The sequence below is a fragment of the Chanodichthys erythropterus genome, chromosome 2 (assembly GCF_024489055.1).
Source record: "Chanodichthys erythropterus isolate Z2021 chromosome 2, ASM2448905v1, whole genome shotgun sequence".
NCBI lineage: Eukaryota > Metazoa > Chordata > Actinopteri > Cypriniformes > Xenocyprididae > Chanodichthys > Chanodichthys erythropterus.
Window position 1 is genome coordinate 35,797,298 of NC_090222.1, and position 21,399 is coordinate 35,818,696.

Below are 21,399 nucleotides of genomic sequence, written 5' to 3' on the forward strand. Positions count from 1 at the left end.
TGATAAACTTTGTATCTAAACTTTGTATTGTGTGTGCATGTGTAAATTGTAACCAGAAACTCGTTAACATTTGTGCTGTCAAAGAGAACAAAATCGTCACTTCCTGAAAAACTGTTGCCAAATATCACTAAGAAAAATGAAAGATGCTGCAGTAGAAGACATTGTATATAATAATTTACTCATATCATAAATTATTTGCACCTCAGAGTGTGCAGATGAAACGCAATATAATGTTATCTTTTATTCATATGCTTGGTGTTTGTGAACGCAATCGTGTGAGGCGCTTCTGGGAGGGAATTATACCAAACCACTCAGACTTTGCTCAGGCATTACAGAATGACCAAAACAGCATTTCAGATGCTGTGCAACCAGATATATAGCAAAATGTGATTCTGTTCAGATTGGCCTGCTCAGGTTTGCTCAGAAGTGTTTTGTGGTCTGCAGGGCTCCATTGGTCAGACTGGTCCAGCTGGTCTTCCAGGATTACCAGGAGAGGGCATACAAGGACCAAAGGTATCAGGAATCTGAGGCATATCAACAGGATACCATTTTCCTGAACATATTACAGTGTGCTGTACAGTACTGTTTAATTCACATGCATTTTATTCTGTTTTGTACAGGGTGATCCTGGATATCAGGGTATACAGGGGCCAAGAGGGTTCCCTGGCGAGGGTCTGCCGGGACAGAAGGTGAGGAAACTCTTATAGCCACAGTCATGCATTCATATTTTAGTTAGCATTAAAGGAATTCTTCACCCAAAAATAAAAATGTTATCATTTACACACCCTCAAGTTGTTCCAAACCTGCAAGACTTTTCTTGTCAAAGACAAAATACTCGTTTCCACAAACTCCAGAAATCACAATTACCATGCAATTAAAAAAATTGTACATGTGGTCATGTTTGAAAAACGTGACCACAGATATGAACTTCACCTTTGTGATGTAACTGCTCTGTTTGTAGGGGGATCGTGGGTTACCAGGAGCACAAGGACACAAAGGGGACAGAGGAAGCCTGGGAGAACCAGGATTTACAGGACTCCCGGTGAGAAGAACTGAGAAGGAAATTTAGATTATTTGAAAAACTTCTCATGCTAAACTTGCTTTTTAATCATTGAGCATTATGATAGTTGACAACACTAAAATCAACATCTGTATATTTAACTACATTTAACACATTGAACATTTCGTCTTCTCACATTCACAGGGTAATCCAGGAACAAAAGGAGAACCTGGTCTCACGGTATGTGCACAAATGAAATAATTAATTTTCTACCTTGTCATTAAATATCCAAAACTTTAAGTAATTTATTCCAATGTAAAAAGTTTTTGAACCTAAAGAAAATACAGTTCCCTTTCGATACTTCACTCGTACTGCGTATGGGGAAAGGTCTCCCTTTTTCCCCGCTGCTGAAGCCTTTTTCAATAACGCAGTGTAACTGCACCGTCATTGGTTCACTCATAGACAAGTTGTGGAACCAATGGCGGAGCGGCATAGCTGCGCGGCCTATTGCGACAAAGCGCGCGAATGTTCCCGCCGAAATGGGCGGGGTTACGGGCTATATAAGCGGGCGTTTCGCCATAGGACTTCAGTGTTTTCTCCTTCAGCGACGACCTCTACTTCTCTTCGCTGATCTCCGCCTGAAGCCGAAGAAGCTCGCCGCCTTCCTGCTCTCGCCGCCGTCTGAAGAGGCTCCCGCGGCGGACTCGCCTGGACTCGCCGGTTGAGGACAGCGCCGGCGCCCTCGCAGACTGCAGCTTCCAGCGCCGTCGCCGAGTCGCCGCCTCCCGCTTCCCGCTCCCGGCCGCTTCCTGTGCGTCCCCTGCCGCCATCCGGCGCGCCGCCTGAGAGCTTCACCCGCGGCTTAACGGCGCTCTAAAAAAGCGATTTCAGCGGTTTTAACCGCTTCCAGAGCTTCCGCGGCCCTCGCTGCTCTAAAAGAGCCACCCAATTGCCGTTTTCACGGCAGCGGCGTCTTATGATGCCCCGCCACTCATGTGGTACGTGCAGGGCCCCCCTGCAAGACGACGATGGACACAGCGAGTGTGTCGCCTGCCTGGGCAAGCCCCATGTGGACGGCACGCTCGCTGGAGACTCTGCGAGTGCATGAGTCTCGCTTCCCTGCGCTCTCGGGTCGCCTTCTTCACGGAGGGCGATCTCGCCGCTCGCGCCCTCCCGTCTCCTTCCTCCCGCGAGCCGGCTAGGAAGAGACAGTGGGGTAGAGCGACTCAGCGCCCGGAGTTGAGCGAGCTCACGCCGGCCCAGCCCCCACGTGCCTCGCCCTCTCCTCCTAGGGAACTCTCTCCCGTTCTGTTCTCCCGCCCTGAGCAGCGTCCCTCCGCGGAAGCAAGTGACCTCGTCTCATTCGGGGGAACGGACGACGAACAAGATGACTCTATGTCGCTTGCGGCTTCCGAAGGGGAAGGATGGGCTGGCGAGCCGGAAGACCCCGCTCCACCACCTCCCTTGGAACCCATTGAGCATGGCCAGGGCATGGATGCCGAGCTCTTCCGCATCCTGTCTCGAGCCGTAGAGGAGCTGGACCTCGAGTGGGCCCCTCCAGAGGAGCCGTCTCGCAGCCGCCTGGAAGAATGTTTCCTGCCAGGCCGCCGCCAAGCACCTCGCCAGCGTTCAGCGCCCTTCTTTCCTGAGGTCCACGAAGAGCTGACGAAGTCGTGGCGCGCTCCTTACTCCGCCCGCCTCCACACTACGCACCGCTCCGCCCTCACCGCCGTCGATGGCGCCGAGCAGAAGGGATACGAGCATCTGCCACCCCTAGACGAAGCGGTGGCTGCTCACCTCTGTCCTCCCGCGGCTGTGGGTTGGAAAGCGAAGAGGGCCCTTCCTTCCAAGCCCTGTCGCACCACTTCTACACTGGCTGGACGGGCTTACACCTCGGCGGGCCAGGCTGCCTCCGCGCTCCATACCATGGCCATATTTCAGGTCTTCCAGGCCAAACTCCTCCGCTCATTGGACGAGTCTGGAATCGACGCGGCGGCTTTCAAGGATCTACGCAGCGCCACTGATCTTGCCCTGCGAGCCACGAAAGCTACGGCCCAGGCCATTGGTCGTTCCATGGCCAGCCTGGTCGTGTTGGAGCGCCACCTGTGGCTCAACCTTACGGAGATCAAGGATCTAGACAAGACGACCTTCTTAGACGCCCCGGTCTCTCCTTCTGGTCTCTTCGGGCCTGCAGTGGAAGGCTTCACTGAGCACTTTACTGCCGCGCAGAAATCGTCTCTGGCAAGAAATGCCTCATAGCCTAAGCGCTCCAGCTCCGCTTCTGCGTCTAGCCGCCCCAGGACTGCGCCGGCTCAGCAGAACAAGCCAGCCCCACCTGCAACACAGGCAGCGCCACCCCAGGAGCATCGCCAGCGCTCGCGCCCTGTGAAGCGCCCTCCCTTCCCGAGACGCCAGGGACCCCGGCCCAAGATTGTGCTGGACCCGGTGCCTCCGAAGTCGTCCTGATTCATCTGGAAGGAAGAGGATGGGGGATCGTCCCGTTACGACCGGACCGCCCCAAAAGCTCCCACGAGTAATTTCCCCTCCGCCTCGTTTATTTACGGGCGTGGGAAACATGCTCCAAGTGACAGCTGGGCCCACACCTGTTGCGCCCACTCCAAACGCCGTTTTCACGGCGAACTATATTTTACCTCATCACAAAAAGAGCAAATTTCCTCTTCCACCCCTCTCGGTGTACGACCCCCTCAACGGCGATCTGTCACCAAACATCATTCAACCCCTTGCCACTCGGGCCGAGGCCTGGCAGGCCATCCCCGATGTGTCAGAATGGGTTATGGGGATCGTAAACCAGGGCTACTCGCTCCAGTTTGCACGACGGCCCCCTCGCTTCGCCGGGGTGCTTCAAACATCGGTCAATCCGGACGACGCTCATGTCCTCCGGGCCGAAGTTATGTCATTGCTGGAAAAGGGAGCTGTGGAAACAGTTCCCCCATCAGAGAGCGAGACAGGCTTTTACAGCCGCTACTTTCTGGTCCCCAAAAAGGATGGCGGTCTCAGACCCATCCTAGACCTCAGACTTTTGAATCACTCCCTCATGAGACGGAAGTTCAAAATGCTGACGCTGAAGCAGATCCTCGCGCACATCTGCCCCGAGGACTGGTTCTGCTCGCTGGACCTGAAGGATGCGTATTTTCACATCCAGATAGCCCCCCGTCACAGACGATTCTTGAGATTCGCATACGAGGGGGTGGCGTACCAATATAAGGTCCTGCCCTTCGGGCTGTCTCTGGCTCCTCGCACTTTCACCAAGTGCATGGACGCGGCTCTTTCCCCTCTGAGGCAGATGGGAATCCGGGTTCTGAATTATCTCGACGACTGGCTCATCTTAGCCCGTTCGCGAGACGAGCTGGAACACCACAGATCCGTGCTCCTCAGTCATCTACAATGTCTGGGTCTCAGGGTCAACTTAGCCAAGAGCTCGCTATGCCCCACTCAACGAATCTTGTTTCTGGGAGCAGTTTTCGACTCTGTCCGTATGACGGCAGTAGTCTCGCCAGAGCGCGCCCTGGCAATTCAGCAGCTCACGGCATCTGTCACGAACAAAGCCTATCTCCCTCTGAAGTTTTTCCAGAGGCTGCTAGGGCTGATGGCTTTTGCCTCCCCGGTGCTGCAGCTCGGCCTTCTTCGGACGCGGCCTCTTCAGTACTGGTTGAAGTTCCGGGTTCCTCCCAGCGCCTGGCGGCACGGCCGCTTATGTTTACCCCTTACAGGCGGTCTCACGAAGGACGGTGCTCTCAACAGACGCCTCCAACTTGGGCTGGGGCGCTGTGTGTGAGGGCAGACCGGCCTTCGGCTCGTGGAGCCACAACGAAAGCCGTCTACACATCAACTGTCTAGAGATGCTAGCAGTGATGAAGGCCCTTCAGTTCTTTCAGGCTTACTTGACGGGACGTCATGTCCTAGTTCGGTCAGACAGTATGACTGTGGTGTCATACTTTAACCACCAAGGCGGTCTCTCGTCCAGCCGCTTATGCGCTCTGGCGAAACGTCTTCTGGAATGGGCTCTTCCGAGGCTTCAGTCGCTCAGAGCGACTCATGTTCCTGGCAGGAACAATCTGGGTGCGGACATGTTGTCACGGAGCAACATCCCCTCCGACGAGTGGATGCTCCACCCCCAAGTGGTCCTCAAGATCTGGGAGTTCTTCGGGAAGGCAGAGATAGATCTCTTCGCCTCAGAAGACAACTCTCATTGCCCAATATTTTTCTCGAAGGAAGTAGATGCTCTGGCCCACACATGGCCCAGCACGCTCCTTTACGCTTTCCCTCCGATCGCACTGATCCCCCAGGTCATCAGGCGCATCAGAGAAGACCAGCACAGAGTCCTTCTGGTGGCCCCGCTCTGGAGGAACCAGGTTTGGTCCTCAGAGCTATTCAGGCTCTCCCTGGGAGCCCCGTGGCCGATTCCCCTGAGACGGGACCTCCTCTCTCAGGCAAACAGAACAATCTGGCACCCACAGCCGGAGCTCTGGGCTCTGCACCTCTGGTCCCTCGATGGGAGCCGACTAGCCTCCCCGGGGACGTCCTAAATACCATTTCTCAGGCTAGAGCCCCGTCCACGAGACGCCTCTACGACCAGAAGTGGTCAGTCTTTGTTGATTGGTGTTCGGCACGCAACATAGACCCTGTGGAGAGTGACGTATCTTCCATACTGTCTTTCCTCCAAGAGCGCTTGGGAATGGGGCGCACCCCTTCCACGCTTAAGGTTTACGTAGCAGCCATTGCGGCGTTCCACGCTCCTATTGCTGGCCAATCAGTGGGACGAAACGGGCTTGTGATCCGTTTTTTGAGGGGTGCTAGGCGATTGAATCCTCCCCGCCCTCTCACTGTTCCCCCCTGGGACCTCTCGTTGGTCCTCAGGACCTTAAAGGGAGCCCCATTTGAACCAATGGGTTCAGCCGACCTCAGGCCCCTAACGCTAAAAACCGCTCTGCTACTAGCACTAGCATCGGTTAAGCGTGTCGGCGATTTGCAGGCTCTCTCTGTGAACCCTGCATGCCTCGAATTCGGGCCTGGTGACTCTCTAAGGTCGTTCTGAAACCTAGGCATGGCTATGTTCCTAAGGTGCTCTCAACTCCGTTTAGAGCTCAGGGGCCAGTTGCACCAGCTGTGCGCAAGTTACAACGTAGACTAGTTTTGACGTAAATGGGCACTAAGTTACAACTTACGCACTACTAAATATTTTTGTGTTGCACCATTAAACTTAGTTGAAGCGTAACTCTACGTATACACTAAATATTTACGGAAGCCTCCTATCAGGAGTAACGGTTGGAATAAAATAGCAGACTGACTGAACTGCATCAATAAGCTCTTGTTTTACCTGACAGACTTCATTCTTTACACATATATGATGCTGCTGACATTTACACTCTCTTAAACATCATGTGAAAAGATTACTTTGTTAGACACTCTTCAACACGAACCTGTTAAACAGCGCGCCGTTGTGTGCATCGGTCCTATCACTCCCTATTGTGCATGTCAAATAAAATCAGTCATAATCAATAAATGTAATTTCTTATGTTTTTGTTGTTGTTTCAGTATTTATTTATTGATCCTTATTAATTTCGTTTCAAATACAGTTTCTGAATGTTATTTACATATAAAAACATTTATGATTAAGTAGTAGGCTATTATATTTAATGGGAACTTATTTTGCCTCACGTAGCTAACAGTAAAAATAAGTCAGAATGAAGGATAAACTGAAATTCACGGAATTTCAACAACTTCTGCTCCTGTATTTGAAGGATAACTGAAGGTAAACGTCATATTATGCGACTACGCATTACTTTACGGAGACCTTACGAGCTTCTAGCTACGTTCTGCCTTAAGAACAAATGGTGCAACCGAATAATGTACAGAGTTAGTTACAAACTAGCTAGTAGTTACTAAGCCACTAGTGTGGACTTTACGTTCCAATTTAAGAAAGAACTTACGAACGGCTGGTGCAACCCTACCCAGGTCATTTCACTCTCTGCTCTTCCTCCCTCGGCGGACGAACTGGAGCTGGAGCTACTCTGCCCAGTCAGGGCATTGAGGACCTACATAGAGCGATCGCGGTCCTTTAGGCAGTCGGATCAGCTCTTTGTTTGTTTTGGCGGCCGCACCAAAGGGTCTCCGGTCTCGAAACAGCGCATCTCCCGTTGGATAGTGGATGCTATTAACCTGTGCTACTCCTCACTGGGTACTAACTGCCCCATAGGAGTCAGGGCCCACTCCACTACAGGAATGGCTTCCTCGTGGGCTTGGTCCAACGGAGTTTCCATCCAAGACATCTGTGAGGCGGCCGGTTGGTCTTCGCCGTCCACCTTTGTCAGGTTCTATCATCTCGATGTCCCGACCTTACAAGCTCGGGTTCTCTCGGTGTGATTAGCGGCCTCAGACGAGTTCCGCTTCACTCCATCCCAGGAAGTATCTTCCTTAAGTGTAACCATGGGTTCGGTTAGGCTTTGCCTTCTTGCTTGTCTTCTTGGCCCCCTCTTGGTTGGCCAAATGCAAGCTATATCATTCCCAGCCGTGGCACGGCGTGGTTGAATTCGTTCCCCATACGCAGTACGAGTGAAGTATCGAAAGGGAATGTACTCGGTTACTAACGTAACCTTGGTTCCCTGAGATACGGAACGAGTACTGCGTCACTTGCCGTGCCACGAGGCTGCGGCTCAGGGTCGTCGCTTCAGTCGATTGACACTGAAGTCCTATGGCGAAACGCCCGCTTATATAGCCCTTAACCCCGCCCATTTCGGCGGGAACATTCGCCCGCTTTGTCGCCATAGGCCGCGCAGCTATGCCGCGCCGCCATTGGTTCAACAACTTGTCTATGAGTGAACCAATGACGGTGCAGTTACACTGCGTTATTGAAAAAGGCTTCAGCAGCGGGGAAAAAGGGAGACCTTTCCCCATACGCAGTACTCGTTCCGTATCTCAGGGAACCGAGGTTACGTTAGTAACCGAGTACGTTTTAAACTGTGATATGTTACGCTGTTGTTGCATGACCTCATTATGTGATTGCTGGAAAATAAAAAACAATTTTGCATTTGTAACACAATTTTGTGTAAAAATAACTTGACTTTTAACATACTGTATCCCACAATGCAACGCACATGACTTGACCAGACTGTCATGTAGTGTATACTGCTCACTTTGGTCTTCTGCACTAAAAAAAAATTATTTACTTATTTACTATAAAATTTTCACTCAAATTGCTAGTAAATTTCACAAATAGTTGAAATGACGACAAGTATTTTCTTGTAAAACATACTCTAATAATAATGTTTTATTTACAACTTCGTAAAAAAATACATTTTTTATAGTGTATATTTAATGTACATTATATAGAACATTTTAATATTGTGCATGGTACGCATGTCTATATATTTGAAATAAAGCTGAAATTACACTATTAGATAAAACTTAAATGAAAAAAAATAAATGAATATAGCTAAGCAGCAATTATCAGGGTTCAAGCGCTTTAAGGCCTAAAAGGCTATAATGTTTTAATTAAAAAAGCCTGTAACCATCACAATCATAGATGAAAATGACCAAACAGCCAATTAACTATAAGAAATATAAGCTTTTTACAGTTATTGAGGATGAGCCACTAAGAGAACTAAGACTAGTTCGCCAAAGAAGGTGTTTGAAATAATATCCAATATTTAATGAACAATTCGATGGACAGCGGTGATCCTAGAGGCAAAGTTGCTCAGAATGAGGAGTTCTACCATGTGGTATGAATGTCTTGGGTGTGTGTAGAAAACCGTGCGATACACAATCCTTTATGCATGAGAAAAATGCGAAGGCGCCCCCGGTGGCCAATTTCTTTCAAATTTCTAACTCTAGGGCTGTGAGTCAAAAAGAGACAATTATGGCACCTCGGACAAAGACACTGCATGCCAATTTCCATGTCAGTCGGACTAACAGTGAAGTAGTTATAGCCATTTTCATGTTTTTTTTTCCTGTTGTAGTACCACCAAATGGCCAGTCACCACGTCCTTTTTCAGACAATCACAGATTGAGTATGTTTGCTGAGTTTGGTGAAAATATCTCATTTCAATAACGAGTTAAAGCCATTTTAGTAAAGGTGGCTCCGCCCACTTCAAACGTTTTGGCGGCCCTTGGGGACAGTTTTTGATAATTACTGACAACCAGACTTCAGAGAATCTTGCTGCATTGATTTGGTTCCAATCGGGCCAAAAACCTAGGACTAGTTCGCAAAAGTACCCGAAAACTGTTTAGGAGTTATGAGCAATTTCATACTCTTTACTGCTGTAGTGCCCCCATCAGGCTGATCGGGGCAAGCCTTAGTGACGGTGTGAGTACTACCAGCCCTCAAAGTTTCAAGCCTCTATAACTTATGGTTTGGTCTACCTGAACACTTTTAGGGGAAAATTTTAACAATTACAATAAGGTTTCAGCACAATACACTTGAACCCCTAAAAAAATGAACTTTGAAAGATTTATGTATTTTGCAGAAAGAGGAAATAATCATTCTAATCAGATCTATTTGTGGTAAGTAATCAAATTGCAGATCTATTTCTAAATTTGAGTGCTTTGTGATGAATTACATCAAAACTGAAGTGGATGATTTATTCTGGATTCTCAGGTTGTGGCCGGAGATGCAGAGTAAAACCTCTTGAGCTGGTGTTTGTGATTGACAGCTCTGAGAGCGTCGGCCCGGAAAACTTTGAAGTCATTAAAGACTTTGTGAATACCTTGATCGACCGCGTGTCAGTCAGTCCAGAGGTGACGCGTGTAGGGGTCGTTCTCTACAGCCACATTAACCTGGTGGTCACAAGCATAGAAGACAGGTTAACTAGTGATGAAGTGAAAGAAGCTGTGCGCAGGATGCCCTATATTGGAGAGGGCACTTACACAGGAAGTGGCATCAGAAAGGCCAATGAGATCTTCCGCTTTGCTCGCCCTGGTGTGAAGAAAGTGGCGGTGGTTATTACGGATGGCCAGACGGATCATCGTGACACGGTGAAGCTGGCAGATGCGGTCAAAGAGGCTCATTCAGCCAATATCACCATGTTCGCTATAGGGTTGCTGAATCAAAGTGACCCGATCTATGCTAATTTTAAGGAGGAGCTGAAGTCAATAGCATCCCTGCCCACTGAGGAGCATGTGTTTCCCATAGAAGACTTAAGAACACTTCCTGGTATGTCACAATGCATTCATTTCACACAATTAAATGGATAGTTCACCCAAAAATAAAACAGAGTGTGTATGTCATCCTTGTTGGTAAAGGCTATTATACTAATTCTGCCCACCAATGTCTGGTTGGGCCAGGCAAAAAGAGCGGTAACTTCTAACTTCTTACATGCTTCTTACGGTCGACCCAAGTTCGAATCCACCTTTTTTCAAACTCATTCTTCTCCTGTTACAAATCAGCTCAGAGTGGCCTTTATTTAAATGGATTAGTTCACTTCAGAATTAATATTTCCTGATAATTTAATCACCCCCATGTCATCCAAGATGTTTATGTCTTTCTTTCTTTAGTCAAAAGTTTTTGATGAAAACATTCCAGGATTTTTCTCCATATAGTGGACTTCAGCAGTTACCAATGGATTGAAGGTCCAAATGTCAGTTTCAGTGCAGCTTCAAAGAGCTCTACATTATCCCAGATGAGGAATAAGCGAAATATAAAATAGCGAAACGATTGGTCATTTTCTAAAAAAAAATACAATACACAAAGCACATACACACACCCATCTTCGTTAATCTAATTTTGACTGTTCAAGTTTTTTTAATTTGACACAATTAAAAATTTCACACCTGCTCAAAAGCATTTTATTAATTCATGATTAATATTGTATTGCATAATGTGTGCTTATACAAACTGACAACCACAAGTGAATCGCATTCATATATTTAATATGGACAAAAAAAAAAAAAAAATGTTTGCAATTTCAAGTAGGCGATATTTACATACAACTAACCTGAAAGTCAAGTCCTTTATACAGGTTTTGTAATGAAAACTAGTCTAAAATTAAGAAACCCTTAGAAAACAGTAAACATTGAGTTTACATGTGATTCATTTAAAATACTTAATTTATTATTCCAATATCCAAATATGATCCTAAATCCCACAGAAAAAAGGGTTTCTATTTGTAACGTACTGTCTTTGAACTATAAACAAGACAAACATTAGCTGAATAAAGGTTTGCCAATACAAACATATTTATAGAAAACAGTTGACAATTAATAGACAGGAACCATAAAAGCAAAACGAAGTATTCAAGAATATCAAGAAGTTAGTCTGACTTAACGATGAGTTGCGTTAACTAAAGCGTCCGTCATTTACCGAATCTTAAAAACACTGATGGATAATTGAAAATGTTTTCTGACAAAAAAATAACACAAGAACAAATTTTAAACCAAGCACGGCAATTTTCATTTTACAATGATCTTCCCATGTGTGCGCGCGCGTTTGTGTATGAGAGAGAGCTTGTGCAGCTCTGAGACAACCAGCACTTTTAAATGCATTTAGCTAGTATTAACACAATAACGCAACACATGTAGGCTACGTTTCTCAACACTGAGAATAAATAAATAAAGGCCTGTTTCTCCAGACTCGTGCTTGTCAGTCAGTCACACATTACAATATTTTCATAATCACTAGGCTAAGCCATATAGCGATTCCAATTTTATTTAGATTTGTTGTTCAACATTACTTGATCATTTTATACCCGTTTACCTGAAGGAGTCAGAAGTACCGTGACTACTGTGCTGTCCAAGCTTGAGAATAGATGGTATTCGTCGACGTTACTTTCCCGCCGAAAACGCGCTCCCTGTGGACTGAGTGGCAAAAGAACCTGCTGCGTGACTGGATTTAGTAGAGGAAACTGCGAAAACGCGAGTAAAACTAACGAACACTAAAGGTTGGAATTGAATGTGTTCCTTACAACTTGTCAAATAAAACTAATCCATGGATATCGACATGCAGCCAGGAGTCGTGTTTCATGATATTTATATGTGCCTGATTTCGACGGTGGGGAAATACATAAAGCAAATCTGCATGTGAATATTTTATATAGGCTAACTACAATATAGGTAGGTTTAAATTCGCGAAATCACTTATATCAATGTTATATCGTCATTGTCCAGCCCTAAAACACATATAGTATTTTTGTCAGTGTTGTTTATTAAACACACAATTACGCAGAATATAAGATCGAAAATATTTAATTGATGAGTTGTCAACATAATATATAACAATACAATATATACGGCATGATTTTACCTCAAAATCCAACATTTTGACACAAAATGATAACTTCAAACCCATGTTTCTCTGTCTGGAGTTCAGATGTTTCTTGCAGTGATCCATTTGCTTTTTTTTCTGTTGTTTTCTGATTTTTTTTAAATATGCCTCAGGTTTTGTGTTTTTGTACAGTTAATCACATCGCGACATTCACGCTAAAAACCAATGCCGCTCAGTCTTTTGCCTCTCAGTGACGTGACCGCAGCCGTAACGGTCGACGGTGACGTCACTTGCATACCTTCACGATCCGTTCTACGCATGCGTAGTAGACTCTTTAGAAAACGCACATGCGCAAATGATGTTTCTGTTTTGCAACGACCTGCACGATCCGTTCTGTGTGTGTGTGTGAGGGGGACAGAGAGAGAGAGAGAGAGTGTGTGTGTGTGTGTGTGTGTGTGTGTTTGTGTGTGAGAGAGAGAATTTTTACTCTTAAATAAAACTTCTGTGTGCACACATGCTTCTTTCAAGCCATTTCCATTGTCAGTTTGAAATAATCTATGACGTTTCCCCACACTTGCTTGTAGTTCTTTCTTCATGTAAGTGCAGATAGTCTTGGCAGAAATGCATATTATGTTCCTTATTTTCTTCTGTAAACAACATTGAAGGGGTTATTTTCCTCATTTAGATTATATAGATATATATTAGCCTAGACCCATATACAAAATTACTCAACTTAAGTTAACTATTAGCAGCTTTTAATAAAAAAAAAAAAAAAAAAAAAATGACACAAACCGTCTTTGACAATACTACTGAGCTCAGACCAAAACACGGCAAGTTAAGTAAGTTAAGCCTTATACCAGCAATGAATCGCAAAGGAGAGTATGGAGGAAACTGATCATGTATGTTCATGTAACGACTCACAACTCCTTTATTATTCTGGATTGGCAACCACGTAAACACATAGTAATGCATAGCGTAAGCTACATTTAAAAGCATCAAAATAAACCCGCTGTTAAATGTTAAACTCAATACAACTAACGTCACACAAATATGCCGCCTTGCCGTCAAGTGTTTCATTAATAGAGTGCCATGACGCGTTTATGTAGGCCAACCCGGAAGTTAGCGTCGCACGGGTTCCCTCGACTCAAAGCCTATTCATTTTTCCCATAGACTTTTGGAAAATCGCAGAAAATGAGCTCTGTCTTTATCAAAGGGTTATGACACTTACACGTTTTGTCTATCAAGATAATCTTTACAAGTTAACACAACATTTATAGATTTTGAAGCCTAAATAAAGTCGTCAGATATAAAAGGCTAACAGTAGGCTATAAACGGACTACAACACACCATGGTCGCGGATCAACGTCGTCACCACCAAGCGTCCTCAAATTTTATTTAGAAAACAACTCTATTTAAAAAAAAGCTCACTGATAATGATCTGCGCTGTGTATGAATACTTATCCACTCATGAGAAAATGCTGTCCAAATGTCCTGTTTGTCATGATGACATCCAAAGGAAGTAGTCCCTTTTAGCAATTTGTTAGCAACCGCCGATTTTAAGACACAGTAAAAGTTTACAAAATCACAAGTGGGTTATACTGGTGTGTTTTATGTCATAGATCAAAACGTGAAAGTATTTAGAGGCTTTGTTAACCACAGACCTTATTTCAGGCGATTTACCAAAAACCCATTCAAAAAACCCATAGACTTTATGGCGTTGGAACCGGAAGTCCTAAAATGCTAACTCGCTTCCGGGTTTTGCCTACAAAAACGCGTCATCCCTGGGGCACTCTATTGGTACCGATAGTGTTGGAAAACCGTGACGTTTTCTACTACGTAATTACGTGCATGTGTGAAACGGATCGTGCAGGTGGAATGGATCGTGTACCCACACGGCGGGAGCGGAAGCCGGAAGGAGGATCGAGCGGGATTTCGATCTGCAGTCTCATTTTATTGATAGGCTGTACGCATATGTCAATCATCCCCGCTTGCTAGAGGGATGCATCGACGTCACTTTCCCACCAAAAACGCGCTCCCTCAGCTGGACTGAGTGGCAAAAGAACCTGCTGCGTGACTGGATTTAATAGGGGAAACTGCGAAAACGTGAGCAAAACAAACGAATTACACTAAAGGTTGGAATTTAATGTGTTCCCTACAACTTTAATGCTGTCAAATAAACCTAATCCATGGATATCGACATGCAGCCAGGAGTCACGTTTCCTGACATTTATATGTGCCTGATTTCGATGCCAGGGAAACACATAAAGCAAATCTGCATGAGAATATTTGATATAACTATAAAATCGGTAGGTTTAAATCAGATTACCTCAAAATCCAACAATTTGACACAAAATGATAACTGCAAATCCATGTTTCTCTGCCTGGAGTCCAGCTGTTTTTGTGAAATGCAGTGATCCATTTGCTTTTTTTTTCTGTTGCTTTCTGCAGTTTTTAAATATATACCTCAGGTTTTGTGTCAAAGCTTTTTGTACAGTCAATCACAAAGCTCTTTCCCATTTTGGATGTTTTTCGCGACATTCACGCTGAAAACCAATCCTGCCGCTCAGTCTTTTGCCACTCAGCGAGCGTGACCACAGTCGTAACCGTCGACGGTGACGTCACATGCATACCCTCTATTTGGGAAATGAGCCCAGCGCTATGACTGGTCGAGCTTTTCCTTTTGTTGGATTTGAGTACTACGCGTGCATGGAGGAGTCACCAGGTTTTTGCGTAGTATAGACAAAGTCCCTTTAAGACAAGTCATTTCACTCAGCGGCCATCTTTGAAACGCCTCTCAGGCATCCTGGGCATCATGCAGCTCCTATCTCTTTGAATGGGGAAACATCAAATTCTCCAAAAGTGTTCGCCAACCTTACGATTAAATTTCATATTTGAAATCACCAATGAAATCTAACAACAACTGTTTCATAAATGTTTTTTCTAAACTCTCGAATAATGACAAAAAATGTATTTTTCAGGCTGGATCAAGCTCATGCGCAAACCTAAATGCGCGTCTCTTGTGCTTCATTTCGGAGACGCGCGTCTGACTGTTTCTATAGAAACCAGTGCTTCTAACGGCCGGCCGCTGACGCGAGGACTTTACCAGTCGGCGATTGGTTCTTATTTAGAAGGCGGGACTTGTTCCGCCATATTGCGCGTTACACTTTCTCCCATTCAAAACAATACGAGTGACACATCTTGTGTTATTCTATAGTCTTTGGTATAGAGTGACAAATCGTAACGGCGTACTTTGAGGTCAAAATGCATACATGTTGGCAGGTCTGCGTAATGTGTGACGCATCGCAGAGCAGTGCAAGACGAACATTTGTGGTTAAAAAGTATATACATTTTTATTTTTTTAGAAAATGACCGATTGTTTAGCTAGACAAGACCCTTATTCCTTGTCTTGGATGCTGACAGATTTTTTTTTTTTTTTTTGAACAATCCCATTAAAGGGCTTTATATTTGTGTTTGTTTATCCAAAGCTACTTTGAGTTCCCTGGGAATCAAATCCTTGACCTAATCAGAGCTACAGGATCATCTACATTAATTAAATTCATGTTTTCTGTCTCTGTGTCTAGAAGTGGAAAGTAAATTGCTCCAACACGTCTGTGAGAACATTGATGGATCAATATTCAGCACTACCTTCAGCTCCAAGGTAGAGTGACACACACTTCAGTCAAAAAGGCCATTAGTTAAAAACTCATGATGCATCTAAATCACCTATTTGATTCGAGAGCAGCACATTTGGTCTGAAAGATACAGTATTTGATGATAAATACATTTCACACTACATTTCACTACAAAATGTAGTGTGACATTTATTATGCTATTTACAAATTTTTATAATAATGTTATATTATTATTATTAAAATTGGAATAGCTGAATTTTTAAATTAAACTGTGAAAAATTATACATTTATTAATTCATTTTATTGTGTTCTTATTATAATGAACCAATAAATTTTTATGGCTTCATATTAATTAAGAGACAATATTTGGAATATTTAAATTATTTGTTAAACTGCAGATTGAAATTTCAAAAATAAAATCTTGAGGCTAAAATCAAAACGGTTTGATTTTTGATGATCACTATTATTATCTAAGTACTCTTGTTATGAAGATATATTAATATTACACTAAATCAATCAGCCAGATGACCTTGAAGATTTTGGCGTGTTCCCCTACTATGATCCTAAATCAGATGACATGGACATTATCGGCACTGTTACACCATATTTGGACAGAGATGACCTGAACCTCTTCCCAGATTTCCCTTTCAAGCCTTTGGACAGGCTGAATCAGGTTGGGAAGGTTACTTTTAGAATGTATTCCACTACAGATAGACTACAAAATACATGCTTTAAAAAGTAATCAGTAACGTATTACGTTACATTACTCAAATTTAGTAACTTAATCTAAATACTTTGGAATACTTTGAAATACTTAACAACTCAAAGGATCATATTAACTTGATGTTCTGTTTTAAGTTTCCAGTTTTTTTAGACATAACCTATGTGTTGGTAAAGAATTTCAATATCTTGATAAAAAAATTACGAAAATATTTGTTTCTTTTATGATCACATCCATATAATTACTATTGATATTCCTAAATTATATTTGTAAAGATGTGCATCAGAGGGATAACAAAACATTAAACAACAACATTAAAATATTGTTAATAATATAGGTTGTTTTATATGTGTATAGAGTCGAAATGACACAGTGGTTTAAATTCTTTTATAAACAAAGTTTGCTTGTAACATTTAGAATGTTTATAAAGAAAATGAAATGAAATTATATACCCAGTAATCTCAAGAGAAGGCATATATTTAAAGCTGACACACCTACGGTTTCTCAACAGTTTTTTGCATCTCTCCACCACCACATTTTACAGGTTTGGGAAAAAATATGATCATTTAGTGTGAACTATCCCTAGTATAAATATGTTTATACTAATATTTAACCTTAGTGCACTGATAGCTGCATTATGAACCATATAAACAACAAACAGCGAAAAAAAAAAAAAAAGTAATGCATCTATTTTGATTTTTCATGGCCAATAGAAGCAAATTGGCCGATTCTGATACTGGTTGCAGATTTTTTTCAAGCAAATTTATTTGTTGTTTATTTGTTCAAAAAATATTTGTAGCTCTTTGATATTATAGGCAAACACTGCATTTTTATCACAGTCCCAACAAAGATGTTATGAACATGAGCATGGGCAGTTAAATTATTGTATAATTTCAAGATTAACAGCAAAAACAGCATGGTTTGACTTCAGCTTTGTGAAATTATGCTACATAAGACACCTGCACAAAACAAAATCAGCAGACGGACTGAATGAAATTTAAATTCACGCGCCGGCGCGTTTGCGAATGCAATTCTTGAGTACGAGCGCGAGCACAGAATAACAGCTGATTGGACCTGTTAATTTGTCTGAATTTTACTGACATAGTCTGACAACATCTCATCTGACCGCAGTTCACTGTTGTTCAACTGAAGCTCCCTCGTCGTCATTTGTAGCCTATCTTTTCCAATTTTCATTGATTCAGCTTATTCGTTTAAAAAGCTGATTCATTCAGTAAAGAAACAGCGCCATTTGTTGCTCAGGGACGCATTACAATGCTCTGGATTTGATCTGAACTATATTCGTTGGCAAAATTGTGCAGAAACAGGCAATGATTTCTAAAATGTAAACATGAATAAAATTTATATAACATTTGTTATGCTGATATCTGGAGAAAAACGGCACTCTTCATGTGCTATTTATTAACACAGTGAAAGTGTGCACTCTAAATGCGCACCGACATGTCAGATCGTGCATCGTTAAAACAACAAAATCGTAATATATTGCACACCCCTAACCTACCCTCTTCACAGTATAAATAACATTTGAAATTCAGGTCTGTAGACATTGCTATTTAGACTCTTGGTGGCAGTGAAACAGCTACTCTGTTGGCGTCAGTCAATCTTTTATTTTTGGTGGCATTTTATTTTCTTTCACTTCATGCACTTGTGAATTTACATTATGCATTTAAATTAATAGTACCCAATGCAAAATCATACTGGGGTGGCCAGAGTTTATGCAGGTCCATTTTTTGCGTGCGATCTCATGTCTGATGACTCTGCAGGTTGCTATTAACCGAATAGGCTGCGCACGTTTTTTTTTTTTTTTTTTTTTTAAACAGAGTCGGAGAATCATCAACATTGGCTTGTTGATTAAAAATCCTCAAACACCTTACGTTAATAGCCTATTAAAGCAGAACTAAGAAAACTATTTATGAAGGTAAAAAAAGTTACTAAGTCCTTACGATGGTTAATTGACTTGTAGTGGTGTGTTTGAGGCGTGCACTAACCCCCTCTGGCACGTCTACGCCAGAAAACAGCACTTGCAAGTTGAGCTGCGCCGACCCGACACAATCTCGCCTCATGTTCACGTTCACGCGACAGTGACATAATGCTTTACGGTAATTCAAAAACAATGTATATATTATGACTTTATAAGACAATTTCGAAAATTACCTACCTCCATCGAGATTTCTTGTATGTATTTGCAAAACTACTGCGCTGGTGAGCGTTGTAGTCGTTGTAGTCCAGAGCTGCGCTTGGAGTATTTACGGCAGTGTGATTCACTGAAGGACCTGTAGGGGGAGCTTCGCAAATCTTACTGAGCTCCGCTTTAAATGAAATAAATGACATTAAAATTCAAAGTAATCACTTTGGTAATCTAAAATACTTTTTGAATGTAACTGTAATTTGATTACCATCTATTTAAATGTAACTGAAACACAATACAGTTACTCAAATGTTGTATTTTAAATACGTAACGTCGTTACATGTATTTCGTTACTCCCTAGCCCTGTCAGGGCACACACAGGACTGCCCCAACACCCAGACCAACTGACCTGTCGCTACTCAAACAGAATGATTTTACCGCAGGTAAAGGCTCATACAGCGGTTCAAAAATGATACAATATAAATAATAGCAATTCTTTAAACAAAAGAACTACCTTAATCTTTCTATTTTCTCTCTCTCAGAGGAGGGGTGCCTAGAGCCTCTGGATCCTGGTCCATGTCAAGAGTATGTTGTTAAATGGTATTTTGATCCTAAGGCCAATTCATGTGCTCGGTTCTGGTTTGGAGGTTGCAGTGGCAACAAAAACCGATTTGATAGTGAACAGACCTGCAGAAAATCCTGTGTGAAAATGTAAGTCTTTTCATTAAAGCACTGAAACTGATACAAAAGGACAGGATAATTAAAAAAAAAAAGATAATTTAACTATGAACATTTTAAATAACTAAACTGCTCAGAAGAACTTGAACAATTAAATAAATGGATGTATTTGCATATATAATGGCCACAAAAAGTATTTGGCACACCTAAAATGTTGAATTGAGACTGCATTATATAGCAAAATATCAAACGGCAGCTTTTATTTTAAAGAAATATAGAAAATGTAGCTCAGAAAAATTAAAAGTAGTTTGATATGTTGTCATCTAATGCAGTGACATTCAGACATTATTTTGAGCAAACCAACAAAAAACTCTTTCTTCATGGGCAATGAACAAATATTCATACAGACAATCAGTAATCTGTCTTCTTCCATCAAATATTCTCATGAATACTGGTTTTTGGTCACATTAAACATATTTGTTTTTTATTTTTGTCTACTGTATTTGTAATGTGGTTTAAGTTCACTGGTGCTGTTTTGTTGAATAGTGTTGAATCTGTACTTGTATCCAAATGGTCGCAGGTGATGTGCAAAATACTCCAACATACTGCAAAATCTGCACAGCAGTCCGGGCCCTGGAAGAAGAGAAAATCATTCATTTTAATCTTGCGAAACAGTCATCATGCAAGTCCTACATAAATCCACATTTGTTTTAAAACTTTTTAACTGTAGTGGGAATCTTATTAATATTTACAATTACTTTAATTTTAACATTTTCTTTTACTATTTTTAAACTGTAAAAATGTATGACAGCATCATAATAGAGCAGTATTGTCATGCTCAAAGTATAAAATGAACATTTGTTGTGCAGCAATTGTAACTGTAGTGACAAACTGAAATTATAAAGTTAAAATGACAAAATAATTTGTCAATTATTTACATTAAAAAAAATGTGATTTTGTGTTTATGCTATATCTAAAAACCAAAAGGTATTTTCTGCATTGAGTGCAATCTAATGTAAATCTGAATGAAACAGGATATTCAACAAGAAAAAATGGTGGATAAAGCATGTTTTTTAATCCAAGTCTGTCTCTGTGTTTGGTAGGTTTAAACTGAATTTAACATTAAATATTTAAAAATATGGTAAAAACCTTTTTGCCTCGATTCTGATTCACAGTATCTGCAGTTCAGTGCAAAATTCAGGTTCCAGATAAAGCCCTGGGTATATGTCATGATTACAAATTGGAGTACCCAATTTAACCACTAGAGGGTACTCCAACATGGACTTTTGTCACCTGTCTGTCATTTCCCATATTCACCTCCTGGACTCATTATCCTCGTTTCATTGCACTCAGCTGTTTTGTGTTTGATCATTTAATTCTGTCTATTTAGTCTCAGTTGCTTCTGCCTTTGGTGGTGGTTTGTTAATGTATTGTTACGTGCACTTTTTGCTAAACATAAAATTTTCATTTTTGGGTGAACTATCCCTTTAAAGTAAACAAATACACATTTATTTATTGTGTGATCTGCCGTGGAGGCCAGCGAATTTAGTGCAGGCAATATAAATAAAGACGAGGATGCGAAAAAGAGAGCACAGTTTTTAAACATTTATAATGCTTTGCTTGTATATAGAACTGTCACTGTAATACTTGATACTTTTCGCAACTCTCTTGATAACTTCAGATATGTAAAATCTTTGACTCCTATGAGCGCAGAATTGTGACAAATGTCAATCTAGAGTGATGTAAAAGTCGCATGTATTCCGATTTGACTGAGGTTGCATTGAAAAAATCAGACCTGTATCGGATTTAGGACCACATCTGGAAGTGGCTCAAATCAGTATCGAAAAGATCAGATTCCATGTGGTTTATGCTGTTCACACTGTCATAACAAAAACAGATCTGAGTCACATATGAGCAGTCGAATTTGGACCACATTCTCCTGCAGTGTGAACGTAGCGTTAGAGCTCAAGTCCTGTGCTTGATCTTTGTGATATAGATAAACCGATT

At 42.4% G+C, this 21,399-nt stretch overlaps 1 protein-coding gene across 1 annotated transcript in view; it reads left to right on the plus strand.

Moving 5' to 3' along the window:
• LOC137029617 (collagen alpha-1(XXVIII) chain-like) overlaps positions 1-20,012 on the plus strand; it is a 46,030-nt gene extending 26,018 nt beyond the window's left edge. Inside the window, exons 26-35 of the mRNA XM_067399251.1 lie at positions 445-513; positions 621-689; positions 962-1,042; positions 1,205-1,240; positions 9,484-9,520; positions 9,615-10,169; positions 15,797-15,873; positions 16,368-16,494; positions 19,107-19,157; positions 19,257-20,012. Coding sequence (XP_067255352.1) covers positions 445-513; positions 621-689; positions 962-1,042; positions 1,205-1,240; positions 9,484-9,520; positions 9,615-10,169; positions 15,797-15,873; positions 16,368-16,494; positions 19,107-19,157; positions 19,257-19,429 — 1,275 coding nt within the window. The 3' untranslated portion in view covers positions 19,430-20,012. The remainder of the gene's footprint in view (positions 1-444; positions 514-620; positions 690-961; positions 1,043-1,204; positions 1,241-9,483; positions 9,521-9,614; positions 10,170-15,796; positions 15,874-16,367; positions 16,495-19,106; positions 19,158-19,256) is intronic.
• Positions 20,013-21,399: the final 1,387 nt, after the last annotated feature.